This window comes from Macrobrachium nipponense, chromosome 9 (assembly GCF_015104395.2).
Source record: "Macrobrachium nipponense isolate FS-2020 chromosome 9, ASM1510439v2, whole genome shotgun sequence".
NCBI lineage: Eukaryota > Metazoa > Arthropoda > Malacostraca > Decapoda > Palaemonidae > Macrobrachium > Macrobrachium nipponense.
In genome coordinates this window covers 53,258,080-53,280,579 of record NC_061110.1, presented here as the reverse complement: position 1 = coordinate 53,280,579, position 22,500 = coordinate 53,258,080, and the positions used below count along the sequence as shown (strand labels likewise).

Genomic DNA, 22,500 nt, shown 5'->3' with positions numbered 1-22,500 from the left:
TTCGTATAAAAATAGTATCGTAAATAAATATACAATGCAGACTATGTAAACTAAATATCAACAATCAACAAGAATACGTATTAATTTACAATATTTACAACAAAACCCTAGTAATTCCTATCAAATTTTTTGTATAATATTGTATTATATTCTTTCAACAATCTATAGAGTTGGATCGAGGATAGCGCACATTCGAGCGTTGTTTCGACAGCCAGTTCACTCCCCCCCCAACTCCCTTCCCCCCCAGCGGCGACAGGAGCTGCTACTCACTCACTGCACCAGTGAGTGACATTCTTCGGCTTAGAAGATTCGCATCCAGGTCACGTTCTTTAAGCCACACAATCATTTCTCTCGACGATAGTGTATTGTTTGGGACTGTTTACAATATCTGAAGCTGCCTGCCTATTCAATCTGGCTTCATTCCGGGCATGATCTTAGAATATATAGGTCATTATATTTGAAAATTTATAACATTTCAATGTTCTAACCTGTTATGTTTCTCAGAAAGAACTGTTATGGTTTTGTAAATGATAACATAATTTGCATAATTTATACCTCAAAATAGAGGGGCGTCTATTGCGCAAAATCTCGTTTACGAAACTTTTGGAAATTCCCCCAAATTCTGCTGGCACGGCACTCAGTCTGGAAATCTCTGATAATGAGACGCCCGAACAGACAAAGAAAGTCTCGTATACCTTCCATGTATCAGTAATTATATAGGTCATGACTTTGCCTACCTTTCACATTTATGTCCTAATAATCTTATAAGAACAAGAACTTCTCAACAAGTTGTAAAGTGCTGCTTTATGGTTCTGTGGCTAGTTCAGTACAACAAAACGTTGTCTGCAGGCAATTTAAACTGAACTTCACTTTTCTGAAAACAAAGGAGAGTTTTATATAGTTCTTCAAAATAAACACCTTGTAGCTGCATCAGACTAATGATTTGAGGTCTCACTGTGTTGGTTATCATCCTCGGGAACTTCTGGAATGGTCTGGTCTGAATGTTCACCTTGAAAGCTGTTTCCGTTTTCTTTTTCAGAAGTGGCATCGCCATTATGGTCACTTCCATCTTCGAAATGCTGGTTGCTTTCAATTTCAGACACTTCGCTTGAACTGTCATTTTCATAATGGCCCCGGAAGTCATCATCTCCGTCGTCATCTTCATCAAGTCTCATTATGGACTGATGCTCTGTTGAAGGAACTTGACTCACAGTATGATTTATATGATGAACATCTCTTCTTCGAGGAAAATTCTCTTCGCTAATATGCTGTAGTGCATCATGATTTGGGGTGTGGTCATGAATAGTTTCTATAGAATGTTCATATTCGTTACTGCTATAACTAGGACTGAAATCAGAATGTTCAATGTTTAGAACTGCATTCGGATCAAGGAAAGTTTGTGTCTGGGAGGCATTGCTATCGTCGTTTGGGAATGACGGTTGAAACTGATCACTTTGGATAAAAGGGTGAAAAGGCTTGACATCCAACTCCACTATGAATGGGTTACTTTCAGTTCGGACATTCGAAGGCCCACTATCAGTATTATAGACTGGACTACTACCACTTGACTGAGGGAAATGGTTAAGGTCGCCATCGGCCTGTGTATGATCAGAACTTGCAAAGATATCAGATGGGTTTCCTTCATGTTGTAACACAAACTGATCATTTCCATTTATATCTTCGTACTGATCTGAAACTGTAGGTTGGTTTTGGACTCCGTTTTCTTGAATTTGATGGAAGTCGCTGCCTTCATTGACAGGGAGGGGATCGCCATTGCCTGCTGGCTGATACTGATTTTCCCCAAGAGCAGACTGTGCGTCAACGCCATTGCCAGGTTGATGACTGGAGTGAAGAGAAGGCTTGATGCTTTTATCATTCGTTATTTCTTCCGACTGCAAAAACTGATTACTTTCTTGATTTTGGTGCTGATCTTCATTTGCCGGCTGGAAAGGATTCCCATTACTCGATGGAGAGAACTGTTCATTTCCTACTAATGTCTGAAAATTATTTTCAGTATTCAAAGACTGATAGTGATTACTTTCAAAAGATTGATCTACAATACTCTGTGTGTGAAATTGACCATCAATATCAACTGGATGAAAGTGACTGTCATCAGTAATGAATCCCTGTTGCTTGCCAGAGGAAAGATGCTGGAACTGATTATCAACAGGAGTCTGGTAGTGATCATTGCTAACATGGAAAGGTTGCACAGAATCTTCATCAGCGAGAGAATTGCTGTGGTCACTTCCACCATCTTGGTGATGCTCATTGGGAACGTCTTCGCTGGGGGTATACTGGTCCTGATTTCCTATGTTTTCGTTTAGAGCATCCTCTGTCTGTAACACCTCTGCTTGATATTGGTTGTTGATATTGCTGTTAGGACTTGTATTCAGCCAATTATTGTTATTCCTGTTGTTGAAGATTTGTTCAAGAACAAGAGCGTTTCCGCTGACAAATCCTCCAACAGACGCATCCCCAGGCTGGTATTCTACTTCACTTTGGTAGCCATTCACATGATCCGCTCGATACTGGACTGTCTGAAATGAAAATTTAATATTAATTCAATTCTTTTGTATTTAGTTCAGGCGGATGAAAATTCCCAGACGAAAATTTCAGTAGTAATATGAAGCTCATATCTGAAAAACACTCTCTTGAAAATTATTTTCAACTAAGCTGTATTAAACACTAGAAGTAACTATTGAAAACAGTTCATTAAATAACTCTTATTCATCTTATAAAATAATGTAAAGCAAAGTCATTTTATATATTATAATTATATGGAAACGAGTAATGTTGAAACGAGCATGAATTAAAGTAAAAGTTCTTGGGGGTTATGCTTCCTGTAAAATGCAAACACTCTAGAACAAATAATCTAAGAATGATGTTACCTTCAGATGCTTTTGTTTGTTGCCACTTTACCACTGCTGGATAAGCTGTCAGTCTTGCAGGATGTGTCTGTAGTCACTAATTCTATTTTTCTCTAAGTCTTTGTGGATAGTTATCTTCAGACCCTCAAACTCGTCAGTCTCGAGCATAGAAAAACTACAAATGTCTTCACAGATCACACAGTAAACATGGGTGATGTTATCTGTTGAATACTATATACACATTTAAGGGGAAAATGTAGCGTTCACGTGGGAACTTTGAAATCAACACTTTCGGGGTAGCTAGCATTCACGCTCTGCCTCTCCCTGACCACGGAAATATATTTTGCAGGAGATGCTCTCCAGAGAATTTAGTTAACAGTAATTAGCTTCCTACTTTATCATCCAGAGTTCAGTTAAGCTAGACCGGATATTTCCCAAACCCTGATGAAATGTAAAATGTGCATTACCTTCTTTAATACACTCGTGAAAATAACAAGGATTTGAGACTGAAGCATACGACGTAATGACTTTTGATTTTTTTTTCTTGTAGGAAGATTTTAATGCCAGTCCTGTACTACAGAACTTGTTAGGGAGCTAGTGCCCCTAATCATTGATGGTACTCCAACGGATTTTACCATTTTACTCTTGTCATTATGAAACTCTGCTCATACAGTCCAATTTTGGACCGAACATTGTCATACAGATCGTGAACAAGCTTTTGGCGGTCTCTTTAATCCAGAAAGGAGCGTTAAAGCAGTATTTTTGTGTCAAGTTCATCTGACGCAAAAACGGCCTTATTAAGCTTCAAGCAGGCATTACTGCTTTTAATCCCCTTCCATAATATTGGAACTGTGGACACTTCCGATTGCTTTCTCGAAAGCCTTCAAAGGGATTTTTTAATTTCATACACTCCAACACAATGTCATAAAACAAAATTTAATGCTCGATATGTTAAGCTCGTACCTTTTGTAAAGGCAGATCACTCATCTCTAATTTTTTTAACTTCTTTCTGCAGTCATTTGAGAATAACCTTATGAACATTTTTATTGCAATGCCTCACAGTACTACATTCAGTTAGGTCACATTTCTTTGGTAACTTAGATGTGACTTGCAATTCCTATCATGAGGCTGTATTTCCTCATTCTTCTGTTACTGACCCATTTCTCCCTCTCACAGACATTTTCCTCTTTTTCTTTTCACCCATGGATGTTTCATTTACAAATCTGTTTGCAACCTTAACAACAACCACCGCTACTCCCTTGAATACATGAGTATCGAACAAACAAATGACTCACGCCTGAGGCTACGGATTGAATTTCAGTTAGTCCTAACAGTGTGCAAATACCTAAAGGACTGAGCAGTTTGGAAAAGAACGATGCCTTTCCTAGTGTAGACGTAAGCATAGTCAAGAGAATTTTCTACAGAAACATGGAACAACCTGACTCCAACTTTCCCAAGGAGATCGAAGGTAGCTACTATCAAAGTATTGACAAATGATGAGGAATACTTCACATAACGAAATCTGACAAATCGGTGCACTATCAATTTCAGTGATGAAAATACGTGCAAAGAAAATAACTAAATGTAAATCACCTAAAAATCCTATAAAAGTGTGAATTACCATGATACAAAATAACAACTCGAAAATTGGGCAAAAAACATGTCACATTTTAAACTGGAATTTCAATGTACAGAACTGCATATGTGAAAACATCCGTACGAAAGAAAATCAATAAAATGATTTTAACAGTTGCATTAGCAAGGAATTTTTATGTTCAATCTGTGAACTGTCATTTCAGTAACTAAGTTAAAGAAGTACAAAAAGGGAATGAAACCTGATAGAAATATTTGTGTGACGCAGCCATCATGACCGCATTCGTGAAGATCCTTAAAATCTCCCAAAACAAATTTTCCCACGACTTCAGTTTTCACTTCATTGGTTGTGCTTCATACAGTGTAGCTGTAGCAGAATACCTCGTCCGAATTCTTAACCCACTGGTTGGTACCCTTTCTGATGATGACAGACAGAACAGTGCAGACTTGATAAATGAGGTCATGTAGCTACAGAGCTGATAGTGAGTCCAGACTTGTTAGTTTTGAGGTGGGATCGAGTGCGAATTTTGATACCTTCGACAGCACAAAGGTGGATATGTCATTTGCCAAGAACACTTTAAGAGAACTGCTTAAAATATGTGTTAACGAAAGTAAATTTGAATTCAGCAAGAAATTTTACTATAAGATTTTGGTGACGCTTTGCCCAACTCGTTATTTCCAATTCTGAGCATTATATATATATATATATATATATATATATATATATATATATATATATATATATATATATATATATATATATATATATATATCCACACATGTATATGTAAGTACGTATATATTTATGGAATGTTTTTGAAAGCAGAATATCATGCAAAATCATGCCACTCAATGAAACGTTGTTCAGGGTTTCAGCCAGGGAAGGTAAAGATGAATACTTTCTTTAGTAAATATCTTTAGGAACTTTAGAGGTAATGTAGCAAATTCGAAACTAATAATACAATGAAACAAGCACGTACAAAGAGCCCTCCCGACAATTTCACAAGATATGGACATCAAATACCGAGTAAGTCATGTGACTAATTTTGCACTGGTCAGACTGAAAAATCATGGGTAAAGAGATTAGAACAGCATAAAAATCTATACGATTCCTATATCCATAGAATAGAACTGTGAATTTTAGGGTACTCTAACAATTACTGAATACAGTAATAAGGAGAAGTTTTTGAAAAAATGCAATCATCAGCCAAGGTAAGTTCAAAATCGATCCATTTATTTGAAAAAATTCTTCAGTTAGCCGATAAGAGCACAGAACTTATCTTATTCATGATAGCGCGGCTAACCTCAGTCACGAGTAAGACACAATTAATTGATTAACTGATTATGTTTAAAAAAAGTTTAGACTTAAAATATTCGATTCCGCCTTATCACATTACGAGAAAGATGAATCTTTTAGACGACAGGAAATGTTAAGATGATTCGGTCATTTTGCACAGACATATAGTATACGTTAAAACCAGAGAATCAGTTATTGAACTAATTGCTTTACGTAAATGAATTTAAAAGCGGAAGTAAATAACCTTTGTGATATATCTCACTGTATCTTTAAGAAACTGAATTCTAGGCTCTGTTAGTATATATGGCGTAGGGTCGTAAAAACAATTAAGCCTTCCTTTGCTAGGTGTACATTTTCTTTAATTGAAATTCTTTACGAAAGAAAACGAAAAAGCGAACACTAGGATTTGGATAACTAAAATAATCTACAGTGCATAAAATTGGCACGTAGTAACTCGTGCTCATTGCATTTCACAATGTTGTTTTATATTCTCTAACTTATTATTTTGTTTATGAACCATTGAATTGTAATCCTACAGTTTGGGGATCCAAATTCACTGCTGCTCTGTGTGTGTTTGTTTAAGTTTTCTTTCCTATATTCAATTTCTTCTTTTGACAGATCTGCAAACAGAAGTAGTATATTTTCTAAAAGAAGAAGAAGAAGAAGAAGAAGAAGAAGAAGAAGAAGAAGAAGAAGAAGAAGAAGAAGAAGAAGAAGAAGAAGAAGAAGAAAAAGAAGAAGAATAAGAAGAAAAAGAAGAAGAAAAGAGCAGTATATCTGCTTACAAAAGTAGATATTGTAGAATACAAAGGGAATAAAGCTCTGCACCTCACGAGAATAGTGTAGTGTGCCCGCAACTGTATGTGTGAAGTGAGCGCTTGGGAACCAGGAACCAAGTAGCAATCTGTCACGGGCTCTTGCTCTTCAGTAGCCACTTTTCCATAAATCTGAGAAATAAGCAGTTTATCTGCTTACAGAAGCAGAGATTTACGATTTTCTCAAAATTCTATGGGTCCGCACCCCAGAGACATGTGTTTGTTTATTTACGTTCCCCATTCCTCCTTTTTTATTCTTTTTAAATCCCTGCTTTTGTAAGAAGATAAACTGCCGATTCTTTCATTTTTCCATGATTCAATAAATATTTGACAAATCTGCGTGCTGATCTTGAATTTAAGTATGGCAGTGAATTTGGACCCCTAAGCCGTAGGATTACCTCGTTAAATCAATCGTATAGTTAAAAAATAATTATACATGAACATATGATAATATACATGAAAGTTCAGTGACTCACGCTCAAGTGCTCACAAACACTTACGAGCACGCACACACAAAAGCTCACAGAGAGAGAGAGAGAGAGAGAGAGAGAGAGAGAGAGAGAGAGAGAGAGAGAGAAGCAGACGAGCAAGAGTTTATCAGAAACTTATTTTTGTGAAACACGTGCTCATATGTTGAATAGTTCAATCACATTCACGTGAAGGGGTAATTTGAATGAAATGCTATCAACAAGGTCACTGGTGGGTAAAAGTCGTTGGTATGTTGGGTGGCAGCCCACCCAGGAAAAACCTCAGGTACAGAAGCTCTTTGGTTCCAACTTCTTTTATGACTTATGAGGTTCAGTTGGTTGGGCCCTGGCCTTTCATTTGAGAGACTAGGATTTGATCCCAATGTGAGTCAGAAAAATATATATATATAATATATATATATATATATATATATTCACATATATATATATATATTATATATATATATTAATATATATATATATGTATGTATTATATGTATGTAAGTATATAGATATATAAAATATATATATATATATATATATATATGTATATACATAATGATATATATAATAATAATAATAATATATAATATAGAAATAGGAGCCATAAAAACGCCAGAATGTAGAAAGAAAGTACTGATATTTCAGAGACTGCTGTCTATCTCTTCAGGTTCATATATATATATATATATATATATATATATATATATATATATATATATATCCTATATATATATATGTGTGTGTGTGTGTGTGTGTGTGTGTGTGTGTGTGTGTGTGTGGGTGTGGGGGCGGTGTGTGTATTTGTGTATGTGCATATTAGGGATAGCTCCAGATTAACAAGCAGCAGTCACTTCCACTTTCTAACCAATATCTCTCTACAGAAGAGAGAAACCCCATTGAACACTGTACAAATGACATCTCTATGCATCCATTCTATCGATTCCTGGGTACTTTTGTTCAAATGCCTCTTCATCTCGGTTATCCAACACTTTCTAGGTCTCCTTCTACCTCCTGAAACTCGAATATCACTTTCTTTTTTCTAGTCAATAGCCTTCTCACGGCCCGGAGACACATTAAAACCATTCTGCCAACAATAATCTTTTTACCACTTTTGATATTTCAGTTTTTCTACATTTGGATTCCTTCTTTTCATAAACATTTCTCAAACGAATAATGTTTTTTTTGCTCATTCTCTGTAAAGAGGAATTAATGAATCATTAATTACTTCTCCCATGAAAACTTTGCCTTTCGTAGTCACTTCTCTTTTCTTGACCTTTTGTATGGATGTTCCTAAGGCAATTGCATTGACCCTTCTGTTCCCGGCCTTTTATCTCATTTTGCTATCATCTGTTACAAAATCCTGCTTTTAGGTATGCATGCAGACTGCTTCCATCCTTCCATCACTAATTTAACATTCATTATTCCATCCTTATGGTTTCTGAGACATGTAACTTTACTCTACATCACAGTCCCTCTAAAAGTTTAAACTTTATGAACTTCTTCAAGCTCTTCTGTTTATTTCTGCAGTTTCTCCTCTATATATCCAGTCAATGAGGTATCACTGCAAAAGTCAGCCACTAACTGAAGACTTTTTATTATTCCGTAAATCTGCATTGACATCAACAAGTAGTGTACTTTCTTGAGTTTCTTAGGCCACTCCATCCATAAAGGTATGAAAGAGCTAAGGAAGCTTCAGTCATGTAAGAACTTTTTTACTGACCGTCTATTTCCACCAGACCAGTAACTGAAAATTTTGATTCGTTTTGCCTTCATCATACCAACGTTTTGCAACTTTCAACAAGTTACATTCAGAGCCAAGAATCCTGAACAACCTCCCTTTCATAACTACTAATTCTAGCAGGACCATTTTCTATGTCCATCTTCTTACAAACGTTTTACACAAAGGTTTCATACCAAAACCTTAGTACCTTCAAAGAGTTTATGACTGATGCAGTATATGCACGTAGTATATCCCTTAAAATCGGGAGAGGATCAAGATGGTTCAAATGACGATCATGTTACATCAAAGAAGTTTTTGTTATCAGTCTGTGCTACATGACAATTAAGTCGCACGTCGTACATACGAGTACATACCGGTCAGTCCTCCGGATGCTGCCGCGTCACTCCTTGGAATCTCCGGTGGAGTCCGTGAAATTATAAGGGTCTATAAATCGTGACATATTGAACTGGATGTGAATCATTCATACCTACGCGTGAACAGGATTCAAAATGGGATGACCTCAACAGATTTGCCGTTTGTTGCCCGTCATTTTTGTTCGTTACGTTTAAGGTCTCATACATCAACTGACCTTTCTCCGAATAACAATCACTGGGCCGTGATCAAGTTATGAACAATCCGTATCTCTTTGGCACGTTTGGCAGCAATGTAAATGCATGATATCCGCTTAATTGACAGACATCCCATTGAAGTTGGTATGTATAGGCTTGCACTAGGCTATAACAATTCACCAGAAGCAAAAATGTCTTATCAAATGTGGCTATACTCTAACTATAGCATGTAAATCAGTGAACATTCTACAAGTTCTTCCGAAAAGATATTGAACTAATCTGCTTGTAACGATACTCAGACAGACGGCCTATTAATTAAGTAGATGACTGTGCTAATTTCAACCTCGGTCATCTGTTCGAGGAAAATAAAGAAAAAAAAACCCGGATCGTTATATAATCGACATCTAGTTTAGGTGCTGTCTGTTTAATTCCAGCTAATGCAAGAAGTGGAAGAAAATCCTGCAGCGAAAAACCTTCTTTTGGATTAAATGAGATCTATCCTGTCATCTTGGTCAAGCAATGCTTCTGAACAAAATAGATGCCCAGGAACAGGAGGCACCAGATTCGACTTTTCAATTTCACGCTCATCCTTGATACAGAAAGAAATGGAGGACGTTTAGAAAATCTCAAGTCTCTAAACCAGTGGTTCTTAACCTGGGGGGCGCGTTCCCCCTAGGGGGTGTCAGCAATGTCCAGGGGAGGCGGGAGCTTGAGGGAAAAAAAATCTCTAATTATATTCGTTATTCTCTTCAAAAGAGTGAGGAACTCATATCCAGAAGTTTACGAAAAAAAAAAAATGCAAAATGTCGCCTAATAACGTTACTTTCCTAGAGTCTACTACTCTAGTTAGGCTCGTTGGGCTGACCATGCCTTGTAATTACTTTTTTTTTTATTTTCCTTTAAATCTGGGAGGGAATTTTACTCCTAGATGCAAGGGGGAGATGTTAAATAAAGGACCAACTCTTAGAAGGAGCGTGGTAGTAAAAAGGTTAAGAACCACAGCTCTAAACACTCATATAAGAACAGTCAATGGCTGCCATTTCGCAAAACTATTTTGTCCTTTGTCTCTCCCGGAGCAAGAGGCCACATACCTGTCTGCGTCCGTCAGGTAGGACGACGAAATACTGTCCCTTGACGGTGGTGCCATCACTCCCTTCCTGGTGGCCGAAGTCTGCGCCCTGAGCTGCGTCTTTCACGTTGTAGGAAAACTGGTAGGGTAGTCTGGCTGCTTTCCCCTGAAATGGCGGTCGCGGTTATTCAGTGGAAAGTTCATGTGCGCTGGATTTTTCGAGACTGATTTGTTACTTTCAGTATTATCAATTCTCATTCATTATTAACGGATAAACTAAGTAGCTAAAACTTACCTCGCAAGATTCCAGCGGATACGATATCCACGTGCGAAATAGCAACAAAGCACCATATATAATATATATTATATATATATATATATATATATATATATAGTAATATATATATATATATGTATGTATGTATATATGTATGTATGTGTGCATATATATTTATTCATATACGTCTATATTAGTATATATTATAGCATTTATAAGTAAGAAGTTCACGCGAAAAGTGAATATTATATAATCTTTTACAGAAAATAGGGGAAGAAATAACGATATGGGGAGAATAAATAAGCATAGGAAAGCATATCTGAGAATACCTTTAAATAAAAGACCTCGTTAGCGAGCCTTTGAAAGGCCGCGCATGGTTCAGGGATCCCGGACATGCTGCTTTCAACTGCCAATTTGGTTACTGTCCAGCAGCAGAGAATTGCCGAGCCTGGTACCTCCAGTGACCAGTAGCGACAAATAGGACAGAGATATTCCCGTTCATTTCGCAAAAATGCAACGAACGATGTTGCGTGGAAACCTAAAGTCACGCAGTGTTTGCAATCTGATAGATGTCAGTAAAAAAGGCTGAGCAATGGCAGGAGTCGTGCAGTACTGCGACTGCGACTGCAACCTTTAAGATTTCCAAAACCATCGTATGATTTTCACATTACTATCATGTTGTCAGAAAAATAATGAATGATTCAGGATGCCACCTGCTATTGTATATTTCTTCTTATTTAAACATTTTACATACTTAAATTGAGAGATCAAGCTTCGAGGTGATGTTAATCCTTATCAGTGTTAGTAAGTAAAATGAGTTACTCCCAGTAATAACTCTGCTGGCTTTAATTACCTTGAATTAAGTCTTACATTCCAACGCAAATTTGACTCCAGAGATGTTAGGACATGCAAAACACAATAACTGCGGAAGGGAGGTTTGGAAATCGAACCAGATTTATAATCGTTGAGAACCGTCCATTACGGGGTCATTTCTGACTTGATTCTGCCGTCTGAGTCGACTCCTGTTATTCTCCTTAAGCTTCTTTTTATTCTCAAATAAAAAAGTTAAAAAAATTTTTTTTTTGGTAGTTTCACTGTAATACTACGATCATACTAGATATGCATAAACTTCCTTGCGAGCCATTTCCGTCTGCTTGATTTCCAGAACTTACTCGGTAAGCCCATTGCTGCCTTTGTCATTTTTTGTCTTTTACTACATTCCAACTCAAGGAACTTGCACTGGATATCATAGTTCATAACTCCTTTTGGAAGAATCAAACGCTTTCATCCTTCTCAGCCTAACGCTGTGTTTTCCCCTCTTTGCGCAAAATCTGTCTTCATTACTGTTTTTATCTTTTATTTTTTTTTTCAATTTCATCTCTCCAGGCAAATGGTGCATTATTTTCAGCAAGGTTTGCAATACCTATATCTGTTTACAAAATAATGAGCATGTAGGGTAAATATAATAAAAAAAAAAGTTTTTAAAACACGCTTTTATTAAAATGCACTGAAAAATGCTAAATAAATCTTTTTGAGAAACACCAGAATTTTCTAATAATTAATCATGTCTACAAAACTAGAAGGGCGGGGCCAAACAAAGAAGGGAATGCTACAAGAAATAAAAAGAAATCATGTCGCCAAACATGGGAGGAAATGCTACAAGAAAAGAAATCTATATATTTTCTATCTCTTGTAATATTTCCTACCATGTTTGCCCCTCACGCTTTTATTTTTGTAGACATGCTTAATTGGAACAAAATCCTGGTGTCTCAAAAAATTTATTTTTCACTTTTTAGTGCATTATAAAAGCGTGTTTAAAATATGCTTTTTTTTAATTTTTATTTTATATTTTCGTGTGTTATGATGTAGCTAATGAAATTAATGGCCTCGAGCCAAAGAAGGGTTGAACAATCCATAGGGTTATTTATCGAATCAAAGAAGCTGTGAAACATCCGAAGAGTTTCTCATACAGATCCTGAGATACTGGGAGAGGTCACTGTAGGATCACTAGAGGTCACGTCTTACCTACTGATTATGTAAGGGATCCCATTCACGCTCATTTGCAGCCTTCAGGTAAGAACGTTGTGGGCGTCGTTTAACTGTATCGTTGCGTGTATGGCGGGATTTCAATCCTAAGGTTCGAACTCACAGGCGACCGGACAGCTCGAGACCTGTTCGAGCAGGCCTGAATGTATGCCATGTCTTCGACATGGCATGCAGGCTTATCCTCAGTCTATGGTTAAAAGTCGCAGGAGAAGCACCACCCATTTAGTATGCGAGCACTATGTCAGATATCTTTATCCAAACCCTTTTCCTCCTTCTCGGCTGCTTACCTTTCACGTAAGCTACAGTAAAAAGAGCAAGAATCTGCAGCTCCCTCTCTGATACCATCTTTCCCTTTGCTGGTCGAGAGTAGACTAACCTGATTTCACTCAATCTCAGGCCGGTACGGTTTCGGTCGTCGGCCACTGATGCTCCGGCCACAGCCAGAGACCTGCAGGTCGTACCGTTGCGTGAATGTGGCCATCGGAAGAAGGGAAGAGGTCGAAAATTGAGTTACAATATTTGACCAAGACAAACAAACAGACACAGAAGGAAGCTAAATCGAAGCGTATAATAATTAAATGTAATGCCAGTATTTCTTATGAGCAAGTCTGCCATTTCAAAATATGAATATAACAAATGTTATCTTAGGCAATTTAGAAGATTCCAGTCACTAGGCGAACCTGCAATTCAGCACAAGTAGCCACTTTGGAATTGTTTCCTTTTTAATCTGCTGGTGTCCTTTTGTTCAGTAGCAATTGTACCTCAGCGAGTTCATCGGTCTGGGAGACTGGCGTTGTTTAAGCGGTCATACGACTCTCAAGAGAAGCGGCGGAAAACTTAGGCGTAAAGAAATTTCCAATGTCTAATTGAATGAGTTATGTGCGGTAAGTGATAATGAAATATACTGCAGAAGTCCGCGCTTTTCATGTAAGCTTCAAGTGTCGTTTCAAATTAAAAGAAGCTGAATTGTACTTAAAAAGGAAGAAAGAAAGAAAAAAAAGCTGTGGCCAGTGAAAAACTATATGAGTTTTGAGTTTCTGCTCATTGCATAATCTGCAGTGCATTGGAAATCCCCTGCAGCCCGTTTTGAAGACTATATACAAGTAATGAAACAACACATAGTGTCACATGTTATCAATTGAGGCTTTATACATCTTATTAATTTAACCATTTGGGATTGAAAACAAATATAAGGCGAACAATGAGCACCTCCAACTAAAACTAGTTCAAACAAGTATCCTCAAACAACGTTCAAATCATTTTACAGTGATAAGCAAAAACAGTACTGCTTTCCCTTGCTTCGTTCTCTTCGTTGCTTCGTCAGCTATTACGATTAGACATAGTACCGAGTTACGGTACCATTACACCAGGAAACGTCTCTCCCTCGTTTCTCTTTATATATATATACATATATATATATATATATATATATATATATATATATATATATATATATATTTGTGTGTATATATATCATACATATATATATATATATATATATATATATATATATATATATATATATATAACATATATATTATATATATATATATATATATATATATATATATATATATATATATATATATATATATATATATATATTATATGTATGCATTATCCAATGTAGCACGAAGGAACACGTACTTGAGAATATCCTTAAATCCACGGTAGACAGGTAAGTAAAACAGGGACTTGAAACAACTATTTACTTTCGTAGTATATTCTACATCTCCAAGTTCACAGTCACAGTGCAAATTTGAAAATGCTAGAATATACTACGAAAGAACTTGTTCCAAGTCCTTTTTCACTTACCTTTCTACCGTTGATTTAAGGATATATGCATTAAAATACAGCAATTAATAAAGTATGCTTTGTAAGAAAATTAAGCGAAACTAATACTCATTTAATTGATAATAAGAAAATCTTATCTTCAAAGTTAACAAATGCAAGTATTTCAGTGTTGGTAGGCCCATACGCCATAAATAAGAATGTATCTTTCTGTGAAGAAGGTTAGAAGAAAAAAGGCATAAATATTACTTATGGATAGATTCTGAAATGGCTTCACATCCACTGGCTGAGGGATGCCTCGCCAAGGCCATTCGGTTATGATGGGACATATTTTTCTCTCTCTCTGTTATTAAATCGAGACTTAATGTGCAAATAGTAGAGGATGAAGAAGATAAGGAAGAGTAAGAAGAGGAAAACGGAAAAGAAGAAAATAAAACTGAAATGACAGAAACAAATAATGAAAACAAAGAGCAGGACAAGAGTATGGATGCAGAGATACTCATAGATACTACATATGAGGCAATAAAGCAGCATTCATACGAAGAAATAAATTACGACTTGACAACACAAAATAAAATTCCGAAGAGGCTTTACCCAGATCTGCATACTGATTGGAAAGAGCAAGAAAAAGAAAAAGAAAAGAAAGACACAGTTTGCACCCTTTTGAAAAGAGGGAATTGCAGATTCGGTGAAAGATATTACTACAAACATCCCTAGGTATTATATGTCACAGTTATGAGATTTATGGTAAATGTGCATACCTAGACAGCTATGAGGATGAATGCAGAGATCTACATCCAAAAATATGCCAAACTTAAAAGAATGAAAAGGATGTAAGTTCAACAAAAAATTTAAATATATGCACCCTGTAGCCATGAATCAAAATCAATTAAATAATAAAATCCATAATAGAAAAGAAACAAATAAAGAAAGAAACAAAGAACACGAGGAGAAGGAAAAAAACAAGCCATCACCGCGCTATGGTATGTCAGCAACGAAAATGCAACATCAGCTCCAAGATACAGTGCAAGAAACAAGAACTGTATATACGATGCCAGGGGATGGTGCAGATACAGAGAAAATTGCAGATTCATACACAAAATGAATAATTATGATGAAGGAAGATCAAATATGTTGGAAAAGTTGGATTTTTAATGTCAGAATTTCTGGAAATGAAGAAAAGAACAACATACCAGAACAGGAAAGGGACATGGGAAAATTCTTGTTATTACCCATATTAAATGATTGGGATAACACGCAAACCATCATATTGATGAATGCGCAAGGTTTAGCTACGAGTAACTCAAAAAGAAAAATAGAGTTCTTAGAAGAACTAACCCAAAATAAAAAGAAAATAGATATAATGAATATAAGTGAAACCTGGTATTCCCAAGAGACTGGTAATGATGATCAAATAAAGGGGTTCCAAACTTATAGATCAGATAGAAAAAAATAGTAATCAAAGGGGAACCGCAATATATGGGAAAGACATAAAAGAAAGAAAAACATATGAAAAATATAGTAATTCAGAGTGTGAACTAATAGCGGTAGAATTTGAATCTGAAAAATTAATGAACATAGTAATATATAGACCCCCTAATACTAAAGAGTTTGACATAATACAAATAATAGAAAAATTGGATGATATATGTAGAAATCTCAAAGACTGGACTATTTCCTATCCGGAGACTTTAAATTTCCTTTTGTAGATTGGGAAGAACAAATAGAAGATTGTGGTTGCATTTATACATATAAAAAAGAGAGTAATAGTAGTGCAGAAGATAAGAGGCAATTCGAAAAGCTATTAGATATGCTACTAGAATACAACATTCAACAAATAAATCACCTGCCAACAAGAAAGGAAAATACTTTATACCTAGTATTTGTGAACGAGGTGAATTATGTTAAAGATATAATAGTTTATAATGTGAGTATTTCAGGCCATAATGTCATAGAATTAACATTCCATTCCAAAGCAAGTGAAAACAGAGATAAGCAAGAGATGAAAATGTGGGAAGGATATGGAAAATACAATTTCTACAGTAAAAATATAAAATGGTCAGTAATAAAGGAAAAATTAAACAAAGATTGGGATAACATATTCGTAAGTGATGATATACAGGTAAATACGGATATATTACATAAAATATTAGAGAAAATAGTGGATGAATATATACAGAAGAATAAAAGTAAACATCAGTCATGCATACTAAGAGACAGAAGGATCTTGTTCCAGAAAATCAGAAAGTGGAAAAAAGGTCTTGCAAAAGAAAAGAATGCATGGAAAGTGATGGAACTAAAACGTAAGATAGAAAAGGCAGAACAAAAGATTATAAAAACAAAAGAAAATGAAAAACGGGACTTGGAAGAAAAAACCTTAGTAAATATCAAGCAAAACCCCAAACTATTGTACTCGTATGTGAAAAAGATGAATAGAAAAAGAATAGAAATAGGCCCTCTACGAAATGAAGGGAGATTAACGAATGAAAAAAAGGAAATATGCAACTAATTGGCAAAAAGATATAAGTGAGAATTTACCCCCTTAGAAATGATATATGGAAGGACTTAAATGAAACAGAATTTAACGGGATGGCTTGGGAAAAATAGTGGAATTAATTTATCAGTGGGGGGGGGGGTGGACAACCAGATATAATGAAAGCCCGTTCAATTATTGTACCAGTAATAAATGAAAAATTAAATGGATCAGCTGCTGGGCCTGATGGTGTCCCTGCTATTTTGTTAAAGAAAGTAATTCATTCTAACACAAAGCCCCTTGCAATATTATTAAGGCAAAGTGTAGATACAGGCAAGATTTATGATGAGCATAAATTAGCATATATTACCCCTACTTTCAAAAGTGGATCAAGACTAGAGGCAAGTGATTATAGGCCTGTGAGTCTAACATCACATATTATGAAAGTGTATGAAAGGGTAATGAAGAAAAATATTATGAAACATTTAATAAAAAACAATTTGTTTAATATAGGACAACATGGTTTTGTACCCGGAAAAAGTACACAACCCAACTGTTAGTCCACTATGAGAACATATATAAAAATATGATAAACGGAAAAGAGACAGGTGTGGTTTATCTAGACTTTACAAAAGCTTTTGACAAGGTAGACCATAATATATTAGCGAAGAAAATTAGAAAACATAATATAGTGGATAAAGTAGGAAGATAGATAAAAGAATTTTTACTCAACAGAAAACAGATAGTTATTGCAAACGTTGAGAAATTGGATGAAGCTAAGGTAATATCCGGTGTGCCACAAGGTATGGTGTTAGCTGCATTGCTGTTGTTATGTTTGCAGACATAGACAGTAATGTTAAGGACTCGGTAGTGAGTAGTTTCGCCAATGACAGAAGAATAAGTAGAGAAATTACTTGTGATGAAGATAGGAACTCGCTACAAAGTGACTTTAGCAAAGTATATGAATGGGCAAAGGTAAATAGGATGGTATTTAACTCTGATAAATTTAAATCAATAAATTATGGAGATAGAGAAGGAAAGCTATATGCATATAGGGGACCTAATAACGAGACAATCACTAATAAGGAAGCAGTTAAAGACCTTGGTGTGATGTTGAATAGGAACATGTTATGCAATGATCAAATAGCAATTCTATAGGCAAAATGCAAAGCAAAAATGGGAATGTTGTATGGCACTTAAAAACAATGAAAGCTGAACACAGGATTATGCTTTATAAAATGTATGTTCGTAGTCCACTTGAATATTGCAATATGATATGGTACCCACATTACCAAAAGGATATTGCACAAATAGAGAGTGTACAAAGGTCCTATACAGCTAGAATAGAAGTTAAGAATCTTGACTACTGGGAAAGACTACAATTTTTAAAATTATATAGTCTAGAAAGGAGAAGAGAACACTACAATTGCCGAAAACATCATGGAGCTAAAAATATCAGAATGTGCAAGCAGAGGTAGATCAAAAGTGCCCAAAACTATACCAGGAAAACTAAGGAAAGCACACAGGACATTAATCCACTATGCACCAGCATCAACAATGCAGCGTCTATTCAATGCGTTGCCAGCTCATCTGAGGATTATATCAGGAGTGAGCGTAGACGTACTTAAGAATAAGCTCGACAAATATCTAAGCTGCATCCCAGACCATCCAAGATTGGAAGATGCAAAATATACTGGAAGATGCATTAGCAATTCTCTGGTAGACATTAGAGGTGTCTCACACTGAAGGACCTGGGGCAACCCGAACAAGAGGTAAGGTAAGGTAAGGTAAGGTCTCTCTCTCTCTCTCTCTCTCTCTCTCTCCTAGTGGCGACTCATAGCAGTTGACAGACAACCAGCCACCTAATTCAGCGCTTCGATCACGGGTGGCCAGACATTTGGAGATCTGCTCTCAAGACTGAAACTCTTTTACGATTTCCCATACTACATAATCACATATTATTACGTGAGGGAAAAAATTCAAATAGCACATAGTACGATAAAACATGAGTACAATTGCCTCACTTCATATACAGGCACACACACACACACACACACAGAAAGAGAGAGCATCATGCTGACTCAGCAGAATTTTATGACGGTAGAATCAACACAGAGCTTTCCCTAGCACCAAGAGCACATCTTTTCCTTTTTCTCTTTATTGAGTCTGTATTAACTTTTCCTTCATTTTTCAGAGAATGTGCAAAAGGTGGAAGCGAAACCTCATCCTCCAAAATGTTTACGTTATCATAGGCTCAAACGCATCTCAACTTTCCGGTGTGTTCATATTCATAAATCTCCATTCATCGCCAGGCATCAGTCTCAGTGTCTCATCTTTCCTGTGTTTTCTTTTTCATAAGTCTCCACTCATCTCTAGGCATCAGTTTCATGTTTTCATCTTTCCTGTGTTTTCATTTTCATGAGTCTCCACTCATCTCCAGGCATCAGTCTCAGTGTCGTACCTTTCCTGTGTTTTCATTTTCAGAAATCTCCAATCATCGTCTGCCATCAGTCTCATGCACGCCAGGGACATTACTTTCAATGTTGATCTTTATAATTGAGGAGAAGCTCTTCAGGATTAACTGGGTACTGGATTAATAGTAGACAGACTAAGGACAAATTAGAGAAGGAAGGGGGATAAGAAGAGTGAGTTTAAGAGGAGGGTTTTGGAGGATACTGATATAGAAATTGAAGATGTTCAAGAATGGTGTGAGAGGAGACTTACATGAGAAGGGAATTGATGAGGCAGAAGCGCAGGATAGAAATAGATGGAAACGACTCATCCGAAACGGCGACCCCACATAAAGATGGGAACCAGCTGGGAAGAAGAAGAAGACTAAGGACATTAATAATCCTTACTGAAAAATCATTGGTTTCACTTTTAAATCTGCTTTGAGCATTATGTTAAAAAAAGGATCAAGGATACGAGAACCTTGTCTTAAATCAGTATTATTGCGATTTGTTAGCTGCATCAATGTATATCGTGAGAGCTTTATAGAGACTATTTATTACGTCCTGTTGCTATACTTCTGCAGGTCCAATTTTTCACTTAGCTGCACAAAAAGAGTATTTTTCTTTTGTCAGGTCTAATTACATGTATGTTGATTTCATTTATCATTTAATCCTTCTGTGGGTCAAATGAAAAGAATCACTGTCCTGACAGTATTTTGTGAACTATGTTGGTGCACTGTTAAGAACGATTTCTAATAAGCATTTTTTTTACAGTCATAAGAACACTGATGCAGGTGACCGGAGAGCCAAAGGACTCTGGGTACATAAGTGAAAAGGGACAGTTTTTCCTTCAAGTTCTCTCTTATCTCTTTGTCCATCCTAATGAAGTCATTCATTTAATTAAAGAGATGCCTTAGCCCCTCCACCCCGCCAGCCATTCAGAAGCAAGCTGTCATTTCGTAACGTTTTTTTGATATCATGGGCGGCAATGGCAAATAAATCATACTCATTACAATTCACAAAATCTGGTTAATTAAGAATGTCTTTGGGTACGAGTCAGACAGGATTCTAATTCACCTTGTTATGAATCAACCGTGTATACGCGACGACCAGGTTACCAGTTGACCTGTACCGGCTTTTATATGGATGCCTTTCGCCAAATATCTTAGAAATTTGCGATTTTAAAAATTATTCAGTATATCAAAGTCATTTACACTTGAAATGCGGGAAGTTTATCCTATTTCGACAATTCTGCCCCGTGTGATAACCCGGTAGATGATAACAGTTTCGTTGTTACACAGTACGTTTTGTATTTCATTCTTTGTTTTAGTTTTTGGTTTCTCATTTTTAGTACCTTTTTTTCTTTTCCGTTCCGATTTCCGTGACAAGCTCTCATGACACCGCATGACGCCAGAGATCGAAATCATAACATCTTTTTGCTTGATCAACGACTCAGTCAACTACTATTCTCACCCAAACGCTTCCTGTCCTTCTCGGATGAACCAAGTGCTTCCGCTTTGGCACCTGTTGTGTCAGCATGTTTCATCTGTTGTGTCACCAGAAAAGAATGCATTCCATTTGCGATGTTGACTACGTCACGCTCCACTTCAGAGTGACTATGTACTTTGGAGAATAAAGCCACCGACTGTCTCCCGATTTGAGGAAAATTTTGGAGAATAAAGCCACCGGCTGTCTCCCGATTTGAAGAAAGCAGTTTTATTTATAATTCATAATGCTATCACTTCCATACTTTACTTTTAAGATGGATTTCTGTTCACTCGTTTTTCATTGCTGCTGAATGATTCCTGTGCTTATTTTTGTTTATCATCGCCTTGTTCATGTCCTTGACCCTTTGAAAAACATTCTAAAGAAAACATTGGCTCTGCCAATTCAAGGAAAAGTCCCTTCAACTAATGCATGTGAGATCAATATACTTTCCCTAGAGTTGAATAACTTAATAAGTAATGGCGCTTGGAACAATCTTGAGCAACAAGATAAAGTTTTCAATGGGTCTAACAGCCTCCTTACGTAATCCCAACACTTAGACTCAAACTTTGGTTTGTCCTTTGACCTGATGCCTGACAGGAAAAATGATCTAGATCTTAAAGTTGCTTTTGAAAAATGCATATCTGATAGAAAGGACAGCCGAGAAGAATTGTGCTTCAAGACATTTTAAAAATGCATTAGCCGACCTTAACAAGAAATACTTTGTTCCCCCCCTAGATTCACGAAAACAATCCGCTCGCTACAAAAATTAGATGTAATAAATAGGTCCGACAATGACGGCAAAGTCCTGATCTATTCTAAAAAACAAAGATTTATTGGCAAAGACAGAAACAGCATTGAACTGCTAGAGAAATTTTAAGTCATTAACCCAAAACTACCTTACTATTATGGCCTTCCCAAAACTCAAAGAGACAATCTTCCATTCAGACCAGTTATCTCATGCACATTCAATTACAAAATTTCTGAGTGGTTAGCCGGCCTCCTTTCCCTTTCTTAGGCACACTTTCTCCCAGTCACATTGAATTTGAATATTCTTAGGATTTATATCACAAATTCAGAGAAGAACATGTACATGTACCTCTTCACAACATAAATCTTTTAAGCTCAGATGTAGATATCTGCTAACAAAAGTACCAGTACAGGAAGTTACAGTTTTTGAGAGAAAAATTAGGTCCCTATTCAGATCATTTTCTACTAGGCCTAGATAAAATAATAGTTAGTTGAATTATGTGTATCAAACAACGTCTTTCATTCGGCAGTCCTTTTATTAAAAAAAATTCGCATGCAGCCTGGGCAGTTCTTTAAGTCCTGTTTTAGCCAGTCTACATGGAATATTTTGAAACTACAGTAATAAATGCAATAAGACCTAATGACATGCTATAGATGGGATATGTAGATGATATTATAACAATTTGAGATAATAGTTGGGCAATTTCAACGAATTCCTTTCAAAATTGAATACATTAGTACACAGCATCAAATTTAAATTTGAAAGGGAACCAGACAACAAAATTCCCTTTCTTGATATTTTTATCAATTAGAGGCACAAAAGATTAG

At 36.2% G+C, this 22,500-nt stretch overlaps 1 protein-coding gene across 1 annotated transcript in view; it reads right to left on the bottom strand.

The window, feature by feature from the left end:
* LOC135218576 (uncharacterized) overlaps positions 1–22,500 on the bottom strand; it is a 31,323-nt gene that overhangs the window by 37 nt on the left and 8,786 nt on the right. The window contains exons 2-3 of the mRNA XM_064254980.1: positions 10,423–10,566; positions 1–2,537 (exon numbers count right to left, since the gene is read on the bottom strand). The exon at positions 1–2,537 is cut by the window's left edge and continues 37 nt beyond it. Coding sequence (XP_064111050.1) covers positions 936–2,537; positions 10,423–10,566 — 1,746 coding nt within the window. The 3' untranslated portion in view covers positions 1–935. The remainder of the gene's footprint in view (positions 2,538–10,422; positions 10,567–22,500) is intronic.